We start from the raw sequence: 15,183 nt of genomic DNA on the forward strand, positions 1-15,183 counted from the left end.
ACACACATGCAGCCCCCACACAGCCCACACACACACAGCCAGCACACACAAGCCAGGTACCCTACCTGGACACCTTCTTCCAGTCAAATGTCTTCTGACGCAGGGTGACCGGTGAGCTGGGGGCCCTTGCGGTAGGAGTAACCGTGCTTTGTGCCAGGCAGGGTGTGGTGAGTACGCAGCAGAGGCCATCAGCCACTTCTGGTGGGGGCGGGGGGAGAGAGAGGACACCTGGTTAGTGATGGGGAATGCTACACAGCATGGGACTCTGTGGTTGTTCACACAGGGAAACTGAGGCCAGGATTAGTACAGGGTCATGGCAGACAGTGGCAAGGCTGAGGATCATGCATCAATCTTTCAGGAAATACTTCTGTGCCCTGAATATTCCTTGTACTTAGGAAGACCGAGAAAGCAGGAAGAGTTCAGATCTAGAATCAGCTAAATCTGGCTTTGAATTTCACACCACATCTGGTGGGAAGCCACCATTAGCCCCTCTGAGCCACGTACCATGTCCTCTTGCGCAGCACAAGGATCAAGCTGACAAGCGAGAAACCCTGGCCAAGTGCTCATTGGGTCAAAGCTCACAGCAAGGCAGTTGTGCACAAAGGTAAATCTAAAACAGTCTGCCCTCAAATGTCTTACAATTCCCGACCTCAACTCCCAGGGTCTCCAGTGGTCTCTCACTGAGGCTCTCACAGGTGAAGTCTGTGTGCACAGGTGGACCGTGCCCAGTGCACTTCCCCCATGGACACAGAACGGCATTCCAACCAGCATCAGTGAGTCAAGTGTACTTGTGAGAAGAAAGGAGGTGAGAATGGTCATGGAAGGAGGAAGAGGAAAAGAAGAAAAAAGAGGGAAGGAGAAAGAACAGAGTGGAGGGTGGAAAGAAAGAAGGGATGGAGAAAAGAGTGCAGGGAGGGAGGCAGGGAAGAAGACAGAAGAAGCAAGAATGAGAGTATGAGAGAAAGGAGCCCAGAAGGCAAAGTAAAAAAAGCACAAACAAGACAAAGATATGGTAAGGGAGAACAAAGAAAAAGACAAAGGACAAAAGAAAGGAAATAGACAAAGAAACATCTCTTTTCATATTCATGCACAATGAGAATGGAAATCAAGCCAATGGATTTTGCTTTCCTCTGGCTACTGTTCAATCTCTGGGCCTCCATGGTCCATTTCTCACAGAAGCGTTACCATCTCTTTGTGGGGGTGCTTTTGCTTGGTTGTGCCTTGGGCATTCTTATAGATTCAGGTTGAAGACCCCAGAGTTTTTATGTCACTGGGAAATTCAGGGTCCCCAAGTAGAACCAGTCCATCTCTGTATGTCTTACCCACCCCACCCACATCATATCTGACAGGCCACTCCTTCCACCTTCTCGCTGGAGCTCTCAGGCCAGAGAACTGAAGGAAGGTGGGTTACAGTGATAAGTCCAGGCTTTCTGAAGAAGGCATCTGTGTAATGTCTGCCTCAAAACTTCCTGCCTGACTCTCACTGTGAACTCCTACGTCCACTCACAAGGGTGCATAAAGAGAAATGAGCCGTCAGACCATGAGGTTCAAGGGAAACTTAATTAGATGTGATTCCAAAATAATTACGTGTCACTGGTTGGAAATTGAAAGGAATTCAAGGTTAGGAGGTGAGGGAGACCAAAACAGATGCACAATTGAGAGAAATTAACTGCAATCCCCAAGTGAGGTGGAGAAACTTCTTCCTTATTGAGGCGAATGTTGTGAGGTGCTTTCCAATCTGCTCCAAATCGCAGGCACTCCGTGCACAGCAGAACAACACACTGCCTGGTCCTGCGCTATCCTCACAATTGTCACTGTGTTTACACCATTCTTGCAACCACTGTGGTAGTCCATTTTGTTGGGGGCATCTTCCTGACACTCCACCAAGCATGATGCCCTTCTCCAAGGACTGGTCCCTCCTGACGACATGTCCAAAGTTCAGCAGACTAAGTCTTGCTAGCCTCAGTTCTAAGGAGGCTTCTGGCTCTTCTTCCTCAAGACAGATCTGTTTGTTCTTCTAGCAGTTCATGGTATTTTCAGGATTCGTCATCAACACCACAACTCAAATGCATTTTTTCTTCTCAGGTTAGGACTTTGTTGGAAAGAGACATGTGCACAGAGAGCAAATGAACTCAGACTCATCCTCAAGTAACACGTGCCATGCTCACTGAACCCCCACGGCAACTTGGTGTGGTCAGTATCGTCATGGTAGATTTTTAAAGAAATTGAGGATCCTGAGATCAAGTCACAAGCTCCTAGCCACAGAAGTAGGATCCAAGCCCATCTCTCATGGACTCGAAACACAATGACCAACCAGTTACCATAAAGTCAGCCCCTTGTCCATCCGAGTAGAATGAACTCTATAGGGTTTTCAAAGCCCGTATTCTTAGATGTAAGTCACCAGGCCTTTCTTGTGAGGAACCTCTAACTGGACTTGAATCTTCAACTTTTCAGTGAATTCATTAAACCACTAGTTTGCACCACCCAGTGAATCCACTGGGCCATTGTTGTGAAATGCTGTCAAGTCTCTTCTGACTCATAGTGATCCTGTATAGAGTTTCTGAGGAGAAGCTGGTGGGTTTGAACTGCCAACCTTGTGACTCCAAGTCCAATGCTGATCCTACAGCACCACACCAAGAGTCTCATGGTTTGCATCTAATGGGAGGTTAGCATTGGCTACACTGTTTCCACTTTGGGGTCCTGAAGGGCATAGGAAGAATGTCAGTTGTTTGCAGAAATGAACTGGTAATCTTATAAACCATTTAGCGATTCAATGGGGTGTAAAGGCTTTGGAAAGGACAGCTTTCTTTTTGTAGTGGGGTGAGATTTTCTGGTGGGCAAACATCTGCCAGGTGTCCCTGGCCGGGGAGCCTGAGGTTGTGCCAGTTTTGCTGGGCCACACCTTCTTTTGATGTTTGCTTTTCTGTATGCAAATCTTATGGTCTTCACCCCTGTAATTAATGTTATTAAGGTCAATACCACAGCTAGTGTTTACTCATAATCACTTAGGGGGTGCCTTTTTCCGGGGCTCCCTTCCTCTTTCACTTATATCTGCCTGCTAGGTCTTCAGCTGTCACAGAAATGATATTTGTTATGATTAATTTTTGTCTCACCCATGTGCCAGGCTGCACACGTTACACGGTATAACACTCACCACAGTCCCTACAATGTGTCTGCACTTGTGTACCTCTCCTACCTGGACCCCGAGACCCCGAGAGGTCCAGGACCTGGCCTCACCCAGCACCTTTGTGGTAAAGCCAGATGGGATCTTGGGCCTGCCTCTCTCAAGTGGTCCTTTTTCCCTCCTACACAGGGCTTTTCTAAGACCAGGAGGCTCAGTAAAGGCTGCGTTTTATTCCTTTTATTATCCTTGAAAAAATGCCCTTTGCTTCTTCAGCTCAAAACCTGCCACCTAAAAACACTAGCAAAGATGCCCAGGGGTGTGAGGCTGGATGTCCTGAGACTAGAATGGAGAGAGTTACAATGAAACAAAAGCCTCTGCAATGCACCGAGGAGGGAAGAGGGATGAGTTTACGAGGAGGGAAGAGGGATGAGTTTACATTTAGTGGTGGCTCTGATTCATGTTCTAGGCACACTGCTAAAAACAGTCCCTGCACTCAGCAACAGTTGGTCTCTGCATCACACTGTTGGGAGAACATCACAGGGAGCCCATCTGGGAAATGAACATGGAACTTTCAGAGCTTCCTCTTAACCACTGTGTTATTTGGAAGCTGAGCCAATTTTTCATACAGAAAAAATCAAACTACATTCAATATATTTCACAGTTAAACTCAACTTTTACTTTTCTGATGCTGCCCTCTACTTTCACCTGCATCCAAACCATCCTAGTTGCCCATCATCTTGGAAGATGCCCCTGCTCTGGTCAGCCTGGGCCTGCCATATCCGTCTCCTGGACCCAGAGAGGACACACAGATGAATATAATCCAATCTCTGGTCTTTAGAGTGTGTAGAGTAGATCTCAAACAAGACAACATGAAAGAGCCCTCCCTGGTGGCTCAGAGGGCTAAGGGTTGGGTTGCTAACTACAAGATTGATTGCTGCTCCCGAGGTTCAAACCCACCAGCTGATCCAGGGTAGAAAGATGAGGCTTGAAAACCTTAAGGAACAGTTTTCCTCTGCCCTACAAGGCCACTCTGAGTGGGAACTGACTCGATGGTACTGGGAAGCTGGCATAAGGAGCATACCCAGAAGAGAAGCACTGGGTGTGTGGGGCAGAGACTGCGCAGCACCCAGGCTGACTCAAGGGCAGACTGTGTCCCGGAGCTGCGCTGACATTGGCCTTGGAGGATGAGGAGGATTTTAATGCACAGAAAAGGGGAATGCCTGGCCTTTGAGAACAAAGCTGCAGAGAGCTCCAAAGGGCACGGCTGACCCACGCTGCCTGCAGTTAGGAACACAGGACAGGTGAGGGAGGATGACTCTGAGAGTAGGCAGCATTCCCAGGTGGTAGGCTTCAGCCTGAGTTAACCAGAGCCGAGCAGGTGAGAGGACCCTACCTCCACTGAGGGCACCACAGCACAGGTAGTGAGGTGGGGCTGCTTACCAGAATAGTGGTTCACCAGGTCCTCCAGGCACTGGAAGGTGAGTCTGGGGGAGATGTAGTACCAGTTGTTAGGCAGGCGGAAGATGCGGTAATGCTTCACCTGCCGGTGTCTCACGGAGAGCGAGTAGAAACCTGAGGAGGAGACACGAAATCCGCAGTGTTCCATGAACCTTCCCCAAAGACACCCAGCTAACCAAACAACTGAGGTGAGAGATTTCTCTCAGTTTTGACAGAATGTGACACCCAGACATGGCACCCAAGCATTTTAAGTGACATCTTTCCAACCACATAGCTCATACTGTCTACTTGGTGTGGCATTGGTGGCAACTCATGGTGCCCCATGTGTGTCAGAGTAGAACTGTGCCCACAGGGTTCTCAATGGATGAGTTTTCATAAGTAGATCCCACTCATGGTGCCCTGTGTGTGTCAGAGTAGGACTGTGCTCCACAGGGTTCTCAGTGGATGATTTCCATAATTAGGTCCCACTCATGGTGCCCTGTGTGTGTCAGAGTAGAACTGTGCTCACAGAGTTCTCAGTGGATGGTTTCTTTGGCAGGAGAGTGCCAGGCCTTTCTTTCAAGGCACCTCTTGGTGGACTCGACCTCCAACCTTTTGGAGAGCAGATGAGGACATTAACTATAGCACCCATTTATAAACCTAGTGCTGTCAAGTCCATTCTGATGCCCAGCGACCCTGTAGGATAAAGGAAAGCTGCCCTGTAGGATTTCCAAGGCTATCATCTTTACAGAAGCTCACTGCCATGTCCTCTTCCCACGGGGCAGCTGGTGGGTTTGAACCTCCAACTTTTCAGATAGCAGCCTAGCACTTTAACCATTGCACCACCATGGCTTCCACAGGATTGTGTTATTTTAGTGGTCTGTATGTGTTCATCATATCTCAATTGCAGGCTTTTAAGTACAAGTTCTCTCGGCTTTTGAGGTAAGTATTGGGATGTTTCCACACCCTTCTGTGGCTTCTGAGGCCAAATGTAACAATTATAGTTTGATTGCAACCTGCAGCTCTGGTACCTACATTCATTACTACCTACACTCATGCCTAAGACTTTACTAAGGCCACTGTCTTTAAACAAACTGCCATTTCTCCCCTCTAGTCCCTGCTGCACTGGGGGGCTTACAGTGATGTCCCCTTTCTGAGTCCCCATTCCCTCGGACTTAGGCTAAATTTTCTCAGAAATGTGGAAAACATGACCGCTAAGACATTTTTATGGGCAATCCTAAGAAACATGTAGAAGATGTATCTAATCTCCCAGTGATGTCCAGTAGGTTTGCAAAAGTAGAACCAGCATTGTGAATGCCTGGAGGCAAGTGTCTTCTCCTCTAGTCACCTCCATTTCCCCAAAATGGAAAGGGAGCGGGCTGGGCTTGGGCCCTCCCAGTCCTGTCTCCTGAGCTCTTATGAGCAAGAAACACTCCAGACAGTGGAAAGGGAAAAGGAGCTAGTGATGAGAGGGGCTTTGCTGTCTATGCTGGGCAAGGGATAGCAATTTCCAAGCAACTTCTCTGCCAGTTCTCAGGTAGACCTTGGGAGGAATTATTTATAAATATTTTATAGGTGGTGAAACTTGTCCTCAGAGAGAGGCCCCTTAGAACGTCGGGGTAGGCATCCCCGCCTTGCCCAGACTTGCCCTCTGAGTCAACCTGACCTATGTCTTCTGGTAATGTCACCAGGACTAGAAGTATGATGAGCAGCTGAGGGTGGCAGGTGGAAAATCCTCAGCACTTTGCATACATACCCAAGAGAGCAGAGCCTGCTCCCCAGTTCCCTGACTGCATCTTTATTTTTAGAAGTAAGTTCTGGGTTCTCCCCTACCCTTCACGTAGTAGGGGCAGCTTGGGGACCTCTGGGGACAAGCTCTCCCCCTGAACATTCAGGGTTTTGAGAGAAATATCTGTGGTTTCTGATTCCCTATTGGGGTGAGGGGCTCCTGCATCAGACAGCTCAGGCACTTCGTGGGTGCATGGAAAACACACTCTTGGTACTCCATTCTGTCTTCTGTGAGAGCGAGTGTGTGGGCAGCCAGCTAAGAACTGAAAAGACATCTTCAACATTTGAAATTATATTATTGTTTGGGAACGTCTTAGTTGTTGACTCTTTTACTCTTGTAAGTTTTTTGGTCTTTTTTTAAAACACTGAACTACATGTTTTTGGCTGCTAACCAAAAAGTTGACAGTTCAAACCCACCAGGATTTTACTACATCACAGACATATTAAGCATTTGGAGTCCTGGTGTGGTGCTGTGGGTTAATGTGCTGGACTGCAAGGTCAGTTTGAACCACAAGGTCAGTAATCCAAGCTCACCAGCTGCTTCTTGGAAACTCTATACAGAGTCATTGTGGGTTGGAACCGACTCTAGGGCACTTAATAACAACAACACAATAAGCATTTACAGTTGCTAACCCCAAGTTACAGGTAAGGAACCATGGGCTAGAGCTGAGTGGGTAACCTTTTTGCTGCTAAAATGTATAACATCATTCGCAGGCCATACAGAATTATCAACTTAAAAATTAGCCTGCTAAGTTTGACCAAACATCTAATTAGTGCTGCAGGATAATGCGCTAGACCACAAGGTCGGTCTGAACCACAAGGTCGGCGGTTCAAATCTACCAGCCGCGACTTGGAAACCCTATATGGGATTGCTATGGGTTGGAACCCAATCAATGGCACTTCACAACAACAACAAGGTGATGGCTGGAGCTGTGGTTGCCTTGGCAGAGCCAGATCAAATGATTTTGAGGCCCTTATGCGGCGGCGCGCAAAGGAACTCTGGTAGTGTAGTGGTTACAAATTGGACTGCGAACCTTAAGGTCAGTGGTTCAAAACTACCAGCCACTCCGCGGGAGAAAGATGAGGTTTCTACTCCCATAAAAATGTACACCCTCGGAAACCCTTACAGGGCCGCTATGGGTCGGAACCGACTCGATGGCACTTAACAACAACAACATGCGGCCCGCAGGCTAGATGGATGTTCCCCACCCCAGGTCTAGAGATAGGATGTGGTTTCTTTATTAATGGGAGCAGCCATCGCTAGAATGCAGGGGCCTTGCTTCAAACAAGTACAAATGGTCCCATTATTTCTGTTTTGCTGCGCTACTACTTAATGAGCAGGATGCAAGGCCAAGAGGATCAAGATTATGACAAATGGGTAAAAGCACAATGTTGTTGTTGTGTGCCGTGGAGTCGGTGCCGACTCATAGCGACCCTACACAGGGTTTCTGAGGCTGTAAATCTTTACGGGAGCAGACCGCCTCATCTTTCTCCCGCGGAACCGCTGGTAGTTTCGAACTGCTTGCAGCCTGATTCGTAACCACTACGCTACCAGAGCTCCTTAAAAGCACAATACCCGAAGCTAATTTAAGGTGTAGAAGGCACTGATGTTGGGCTCCTCTAAGTCTATGGGGCAGCACAAATATTAGTCACTTGGTTTTCACCATACAACGGAAGTACTAGGCACTCCCTCCATTTCAAAGACCAGAACACTGAGCTCAGAGGTGGGTAATCCACTAGAGAGACGAGCAGAGAGGTAAAAATCTTTGGCCCTCTGCCCAGTGGGCTGCCCACTCCTGGCCTTCCACATTGCTCTCAGTTGATGGGTTTCCCATAGGGCCTTGTGTTGATCATCCAGGTCCCAGCTCTCCATTTCAGTCCTTTTGTTTTTATGCTGGCCTTGCTAGTCATGTGTAGGCTACAGGGAGCTAAGGCCCTCAGACTGATCTGAGTAAGTCAGAGGAGGAGACATGATGAAGCCAGGTAATGAGTCAGGTGGGAGAAGACCTACGGGAGCACCTGCACAGGGAAAGCCGAGTCCGTGGCTACTCACCTTTCTTCGTCTCACTCTCTCTGACCATGAACGAACCCATCTTGGTGTCTGGCAGTTGCAGCAGCTCCTCAGCCTTGTCTCTGCCCAATCCTTCAAACAGCCAGCTGGGAAGACAGAGACTGCCATAAATACCCCGAGTGTGGCCCCTGTCCCCCACCCCCCAAAAGACACGAATGCAAAAAATATGATGGAGGTCTAGTTAATATAAAGCTTTAGGTATTAACAGAGAAAGACAGCCAATAGTTGTTTCTTTATTCATTGTTTCCTGTGGAACTGTTAGGTACCAGGGATTTCACTGGTTAGCAGGGAACCACAGGAGTCCTGGTGTGGCACCATATAATAAGCACTCGACTTCAAGGTCAGTTTGAACCATAAGGTCAGTGGTTCAGACTCACCAGCTGCTCCTTGGAAACCTTATATAGGGTCACTGTGAGTTGGAACGAACTTGAATGGCACTTTACAACAATAGCAAAATGTGAATACAAAGATGCATAAAGTATCTTCCTTGCCTCAGGTTTCAAATGCCAACTAGGTGTACACATTCCATCTTCTATCAGACACATGCATTAGAAAACATCATAAAGTAGCTATGTGGAGTTTATTTACAGCATGTCTCCCTTTGCTTCTGACTACCAAGCTCCTTCCTCACTATCCAGTGGGGAAGGGATGGTGTCTGTCTGCTTGGTTCGCCATGTCAATGGTAGTTCTGACCTATTTGTGTCCAGAGCATCTGCTTGGCACACGTTTGTTGAATGAATGATTGAATGAATGGATACATGAAAGAAGAGGGTCTTAACCTTACCAATTCAACAAGCCCCACTTTGCAGTCACTTTATTTCCTCCTTCTTTGAAAAACAAAACAAAACTGTGAAACAGAGTTGTCACTGTGTTGATTTTGTTGGGTGCCTTCGAGTCAGTTCCCACAGCAGAAGGAAACCCTCCCAGTCCTGCACCATTCACTCAGTTGTTACTCCTAAGCCCATTGTTGTCACTGTGGGTGCTGGTGACTGTGTGCCGTGGAGTTGGTTCTGACTCATAGCGACCCTGTACAGGGTTTACAAGGCTGTAAATCTTTACGGGAGCAGAAAGCCTCATCTTTCTCCCATGGTACCACTGGTAGTGTAGAACTGCTGGCTGTGAGATTAACAGCCCAACACATAACCACTGTGCTATTGTGTAGTATGCATTTATACGTGTGTCTGGCTTTTTTGCATCCACAGTAAACAAAGCAGTTGTGAGGTTGCAGCACAGGCAGTAACCCAGTGAAGTGTTAAGTGATCTTTAGAAGGCAGCTCCCTACATAAAGAAATCTATGTTCTAGAAAGTAAGGGCCCTTTCTTCTCGGCAGAGGAGAGTTGACCAGCTGTATGGAAGCACATATCTTGTTTGCAGTTGGCTGGGGTAGACTGGTGTTTAAAGCATGTCAGCAAATGGACCTTGGCTTTTAATCAACACATATACAGGGTGAGGTGTTGGGCTGCAAGTCAAAAGGTCAGTGGTTCAAACCAACCAGCTGATCCATAGGAGAAAGATGAGGAGGCGGTTTGCTTCTGGAAAGATTTACCGTCTTGCAAACCTTCTACAGGGCACTTTGAGTTGGAATCAATTCCATGTCAGTAAGCGTGTTGATTTTTCTAGTTTGAGTTATCCATATGTTAGTTGCCACCAGTTGTTTCTGACTCACGGTGAGTTCATGGGTATCAGAGTAGAGCTGAGCTTCCGTAGGTGTCTTGGTGCCTGGCTATCTAGAAGTAGATTACGAGGGCTTTCTTCCGTGGTCTCTTTAATTGCTTGTATATAGGGTCTCCACTGATTGGAATCAACTCAACAAGTTTTTAAAAAATAGTGGTCATTACATATTCTTTATTGTTGTGGCCCCCTCAGACTCACGTGGGCATGGAAACATCTTGTGTGAGACCACCAGGACATAACATCACAGTCTCTTTATTTAAGTTCTGGTCTCTGAGACTGATTAGGTCATCAAGATGATGCCACATTCAGCCAAATAGTTCAAGTCTTCCTTCATTCAGTGCAGTGCGTGGCGTATGACTTATTTTGGTGTATGTGACAGACAACGATGCATTCAGGTGTCTACAGAAAACCTTACAAAATGAAAATAGTAAAGGAACAATAGTAATAAACTTGACCCTACACGGGCACTAAGTCTGGGCCCTATGCCTCATTCAGCACTTCGCATCGAATCCTCCGAGCGACTCTCTAAGAAAGGAAGTTTTGCTTCTCTTTCACAGATGAGGAGACAGATTCAGAGCGATCCAGTCATTTGTCCAAGCCACCGTATCAGCAAGTGCTAGACTTAGCACTGAAGTGCATTTATCTGGGCCGTGAATTCCATGTTAGTAATGCACAGCCTCCCTGCATTAAGGACTGGCATCTTCTAAATTGGAGTATGCTTAAGTTGGTAATTACATTGTACTGACCTGGGTTCCTCACCACCCTACATCTCCAACATAAAGGCCAGATACCTGTTTGCTAAATGAATGAATAGACCAGCGGCTCCCAGCTGATCTGGAAATGCTGCGTGACTCTGGAGTTTTTAAACAAAACTCAGCCAGCAACCACAGCCCCATTGATTGTTTCCTTTGACATCCTAAGTGCAAAATGGTTTTGGTGTTGTTTACCACGGTCGTTAATTCTGCAGATAAGTGCATTCATTCTTTCCATTCTTCACAATGGTCAGGGGGTTGTCTCTACTTCACCAGGTGAGCAGGTGGCCAGCGGAGCCCTTCTCCGAATGTAAGGAAGTGCTTTCTGGGTGCTTTTAACTAGAAATGGTGCCTCCTTTTCCCGTTTCTCATGTGCTATATGTGCACACCCCTGCTGAGGGTGTGTCTGGACAGCCTGGCAGATGACGAGACGGTAGAGTGCAAGGAGGCTAAGTCCCTTTTCACAGGTTCTTCCAGCAAGTGTTGGAGCCAAGACTTGAACCCAGAACCACTGGGCTCCAAAGCAATTCATGTCATGGTAACTGCCTCACTTGTGTAATTGTAGGACAAACAACTTGCTTGTTGTCTCATCTGCTGACTCACCTACCTGTCCAGTGGGCTAAGTAACCATGCTTTGCTTCCGAATACAGTCATACCTCTTTTTATTGAGCTCTACTTTACTGACGAAGGAGCTCTGGTGGCGTAGTGGCTACGAATCGGGCTGCTAATCTCATGGTCAGCAGTTTGAAACTACCAGCTGTTCGACAGGAGAAAGATGAGGCTTTCTGTTCCCGTAAAGATTTATAGCCTCAGAAACCCTATATGGGTTGCTATGAGTCGGAACCGACTCCATGGCACATAACAATAACAACTTTACTGACCATCGTAGATAACTGTGTTTTTAACGAATGGGATTACAGCAAGAATGTTCCTTAGAAGCCAGGATGAAGAGACTTTGTCTTTCATACTTCAGACATGTTATCAGGAGGGACCAGTCCCTGGAGAAGGTCGAGGGGCAGCAAAAAAGAGGAAGGATTGGCACAGTGGCAGCAGCAATGGGCTCCAGTTTAACAAGAATTGTGAGGCTGGCACAGGACTGGGCATTGTTTTGTTCTGTTGTGCACAGGGTTGTTGTGAGTTCGGACCAACTTGGCAGCATCTAACAACAACAACAAATAGAAGGTTTGTGGCAAAGCTGTGTTGCTTAAGTCTGTCAGGTACCGTTTTTCCAGCATTGTTTGCTCACTTCATGTCTCTGTCCCATTTTGATCATTCTTACAACAGTTCCAACTTTTTCAGAATCCAATTGTACATGCTATGGGCTGTAGTATAGTATCCACACAGTTTTTAAATGTGCGGGTAAATCCAAAATTCGGGCAATATTGACTTTCTCGAAGTGGTCTGGATCCAAACCTTCGGTATCACTGGGATGTGTATATGACAAGGAGATGGCCAGTGCTTAATGAATGTTTCCTGTAATGCTAGCCCTTATTCCAAGAACCACACATGGCTTAGCATATTCGATTCTTCTAAGAGCCCAGTGTCATCGGACAGGTACAGTCTTCACCTTTTCTGTCACTCTCTATTAGTGGAAAATATTCATATTACCTTTTCAGACAGGGTTCTGTCTTACACAGGCTCTGGTATTTGTGGATTTTACTCTTATTCCTATCATTGTGTATTAACACATGAGGAAAAGAAACTGACGCATAGAAAGCTGGGTAGGTTGCCCACCACCCTGGGCAGTAGATGACAGAGGCAGGGTCCATGCCCATGCTGGCCAACTTTTGGCCAAGATACCACACTGTGCCCCATAGTAATAGCTTCTGAGTGTTGGGACCTGTGTGCCAGGAGCCCTGTGTTAGAGCTGAAAGGTCCAGCTGCCTTTCTGCTACTGATGGGGAAACCAAGTCACAGAGAGGGAGAGGGGTTAATTGAAGGTTGTCCCTCTCCTTACTGATGGACTGGGAGTGGAAACAGCCCCCTGAAGACCCAGCTATACCATGCCACAATCTCTCTCTGCGATTGTATGAATCACTGACATCAACATCCTTTTCATGGACATTCTGAGGACAGGACTCACCCGTGGTAAACTCTGGCCACACACATGCTGGGAATATAGCTCTCTCGGCCTGTACTGAGAGAAATGGCTCTCCACCAGCCGCCTTCACTGTAGGAACAGAGAGATGGGGAAGGATGGGTGGGTGAGCGGCAGAGCAAATGCAGGGACAGTCAGAAATGATTGCATTGAGCAGAGCAGATACGAATGAGTCATCTCATCATACTTAATGAGGGAAGGGAACACATAGGATGGGATGTTCCTTTCTGGAGAGCTTTCCTTAACCGTGTCAACCTGAATTTCACCATATAAAAGGTTCCTTTTAAAGTATGTGAGGGGGCTTCAAATAAATTCATGGAAAAATGACATTTTCTTTGAGTTCTCTCTTTCCATGAACTTATTTATTTATTCCATAGATGTTTCCCCACATCTTGGCAGTAGCTGCTATTCAGGGATCAGCAGATAGTGTTCCCAGCTGCTGTTAGTGGGCAGGCTTGTTAAAGTATGCATGTTCATTGTATGATTGCTGTACAACCCACAAATTACAGAGGGTAGTGCCATGTGTGCACATGCATGGAAATCTAAAGAAGGGACTCGGAGCCCTTATTGTAAATCAGACGGAAGGAACAGAAGGATAGAAAAGAACCAATGTTTTGCTTATCTTGACAAGTGTTTTCAGACCCCCAAGTCTCCCTTCCTGAGTGTGTACAGATATATGATATCAAGACTGTACGTGGGGCTGGAGGTGAGGTTAAGGTAATCAGCAGAAATTGGGTCATAAATGTATTAAACACCAGATTAATGAATTTAAATTTTCTCTAGCAGGCAGTGGGAGCCATTGAAGGTTTGAGAGCATTACATCACTAAAAAGGGAGGTCAGATGTCTCACCCAGGCTCATGCAAATTGGACAGCTAGAACTAAAAACTAACCACCCCACCCAAACTGAGCGCCCCCTCTTTTGGGAACCCTAAGAATTCCAGAGAGTGGACTCACTCAGAGATCACACGGAGTTTCTCCCCTCGGCGGAATATGGGAGGGCTGATGTCAGGAGTGGGGTAGTCAGTCAGCACTGCCAGGAAGTCGCTGTCCAGTCCTGGAAACGAGAGCAGCAGGGTGAGTGTTTTCACAGGGAAGGCAAAGTGGTCTTGGGAGGGGAGTCCTGCACTGGGTGCCTGCTTCAAGTGTGACTAGGCCCTGATGTTCTCCCCTGGGACGTGGCCATCCAGAAACCCTGGATCGCCACCCAATGATCTCACTAATATTGGGCAATTGCCTGCTAACCTCAATTTCCCCATCCTTAAAATGGGGTTAATACCATGTCATTATATTGGCGATGCTATGACTTATGCATGGGGTTCAAACAGGGAGAAAGATGAGACTGTCTACTTCCGGAAAGATTACATCTTTGGAAACCCAGTGGAGCATCTGCTCAGCTCTTGGAGTCAGAATCAACTTATTGGCAGAGTCAATGTGAGACAAGACAAAATGTGTGGCTTCTCCTTATGGATGATAAGATGCCTCAGCAGGAGGCTGCCGTGTCCCCTCGCTGAGCCTTGTGGGTCCCACAGCTATGATAACGTAGGTGCTGCTGGTGGCTGCTGCTAGGTACCGTTGAGTTGGTTCTGACTCACAGTGACCCTGAGTACTGCTTCCTGGTCCTGCACCCTCCTCACAGTGCTTGTTACACTCGAGTCCATTGTTGCTGCTTCTCTGCCTACCTATCTCACTGAGGGTCTTCCTCTGTTTCACGGACCCTCTACTTTGTCAAACATAGTGTCCTTCTGCAGGGACTGGCACTTCCCAATAACATGGGGGGCTGATAAATGAGGACCCCACAGGACTGCTTGGCATCAACTCTGAGGCTCAGCAAAGTCCATTTCTGGGGCTTTATTTCATCGGGTTTTGTGGGGGTGGGAGAAGAAACATGATGTGTTTTCATCATATGAGTGCTAAAAGTACCTGGTGCCATTTTGAAAAGGAAGGTATGTTGTCTGGCTGTGCAGTACAGCTCCCTCCAGAGGAGAGGACCAGCAACAAGATGTGACTGTGTTGGCTGCCATGACAACAGAAGCCCTACGTCACAGACCAATAAGCCAGGCCCAGTAGGCACAGGGAGATGTTGCGGTGCATCTTGGAGGAATAGTGGTGGTGGTTATGTGCTGTGGAATCAGTTCTGACTCATAGCAACCTTGTATAGGATTTTGAGGCTGTAAATCTTTACGGGAGCAGAAAGCCTCATCTTTCTTTTCTGGAACAGCTGGTAGTTTCGAACTGCTG

General features: G+C 47.2%; 2 protein-coding genes across 3 annotated transcripts in view; one reads left to right on the forward strand and one right to left on the reverse strand.

Annotated features, from left to right (window-relative positions):
• TG (thyroglobulin) overlaps positions 1-15,183 on the forward strand; it is a 266,945-nt gene that overhangs the window by 168,312 nt on the left and 83,450 nt on the right. The gene's annotated exons all lie outside the window — the stretch shown is intronic.
• Positions 1-15,183, reverse strand: part of SLA (Src-like-adaptor) — a 28,062-nt gene that overhangs the window by 1,130 nt on the left and 11,749 nt on the right. The window contains exons 2-6 of one of the 2 annotated variants that reach the window (XM_006830715.1): positions 13,900-13,999; positions 12,930-13,016; positions 8,403-8,506; positions 4,565-4,696; positions 66-198 (exon numbers count right to left, since the gene is read on the reverse strand). In XM_006830715.1, the coding sequence (XP_006830778.1) occupies positions 66-198; positions 4,565-4,696; positions 8,403-8,506; positions 12,930-13,016; positions 13,900-13,999 (556 nt within the window). The remainder of the gene's footprint in view (positions 1-65; positions 199-4,564; positions 4,697-8,402; positions 8,507-12,929; positions 13,017-13,899; positions 14,000-15,183) is intronic. The other variant, XM_006830716.1, reaches the window with a different exon arrangement.

Source organism: Chrysochloris asiatica, unplaced genomic scaffold (assembly GCF_000296735.1).
Source record: "Chrysochloris asiatica unplaced genomic scaffold, ChrAsi1.0 scaffold00001, whole genome shotgun sequence".
Taxonomy (NCBI): domain Eukaryota; kingdom Metazoa; phylum Chordata; class Mammalia; order Afrosoricida; family Chrysochloridae; genus Chrysochloris; species Chrysochloris asiatica.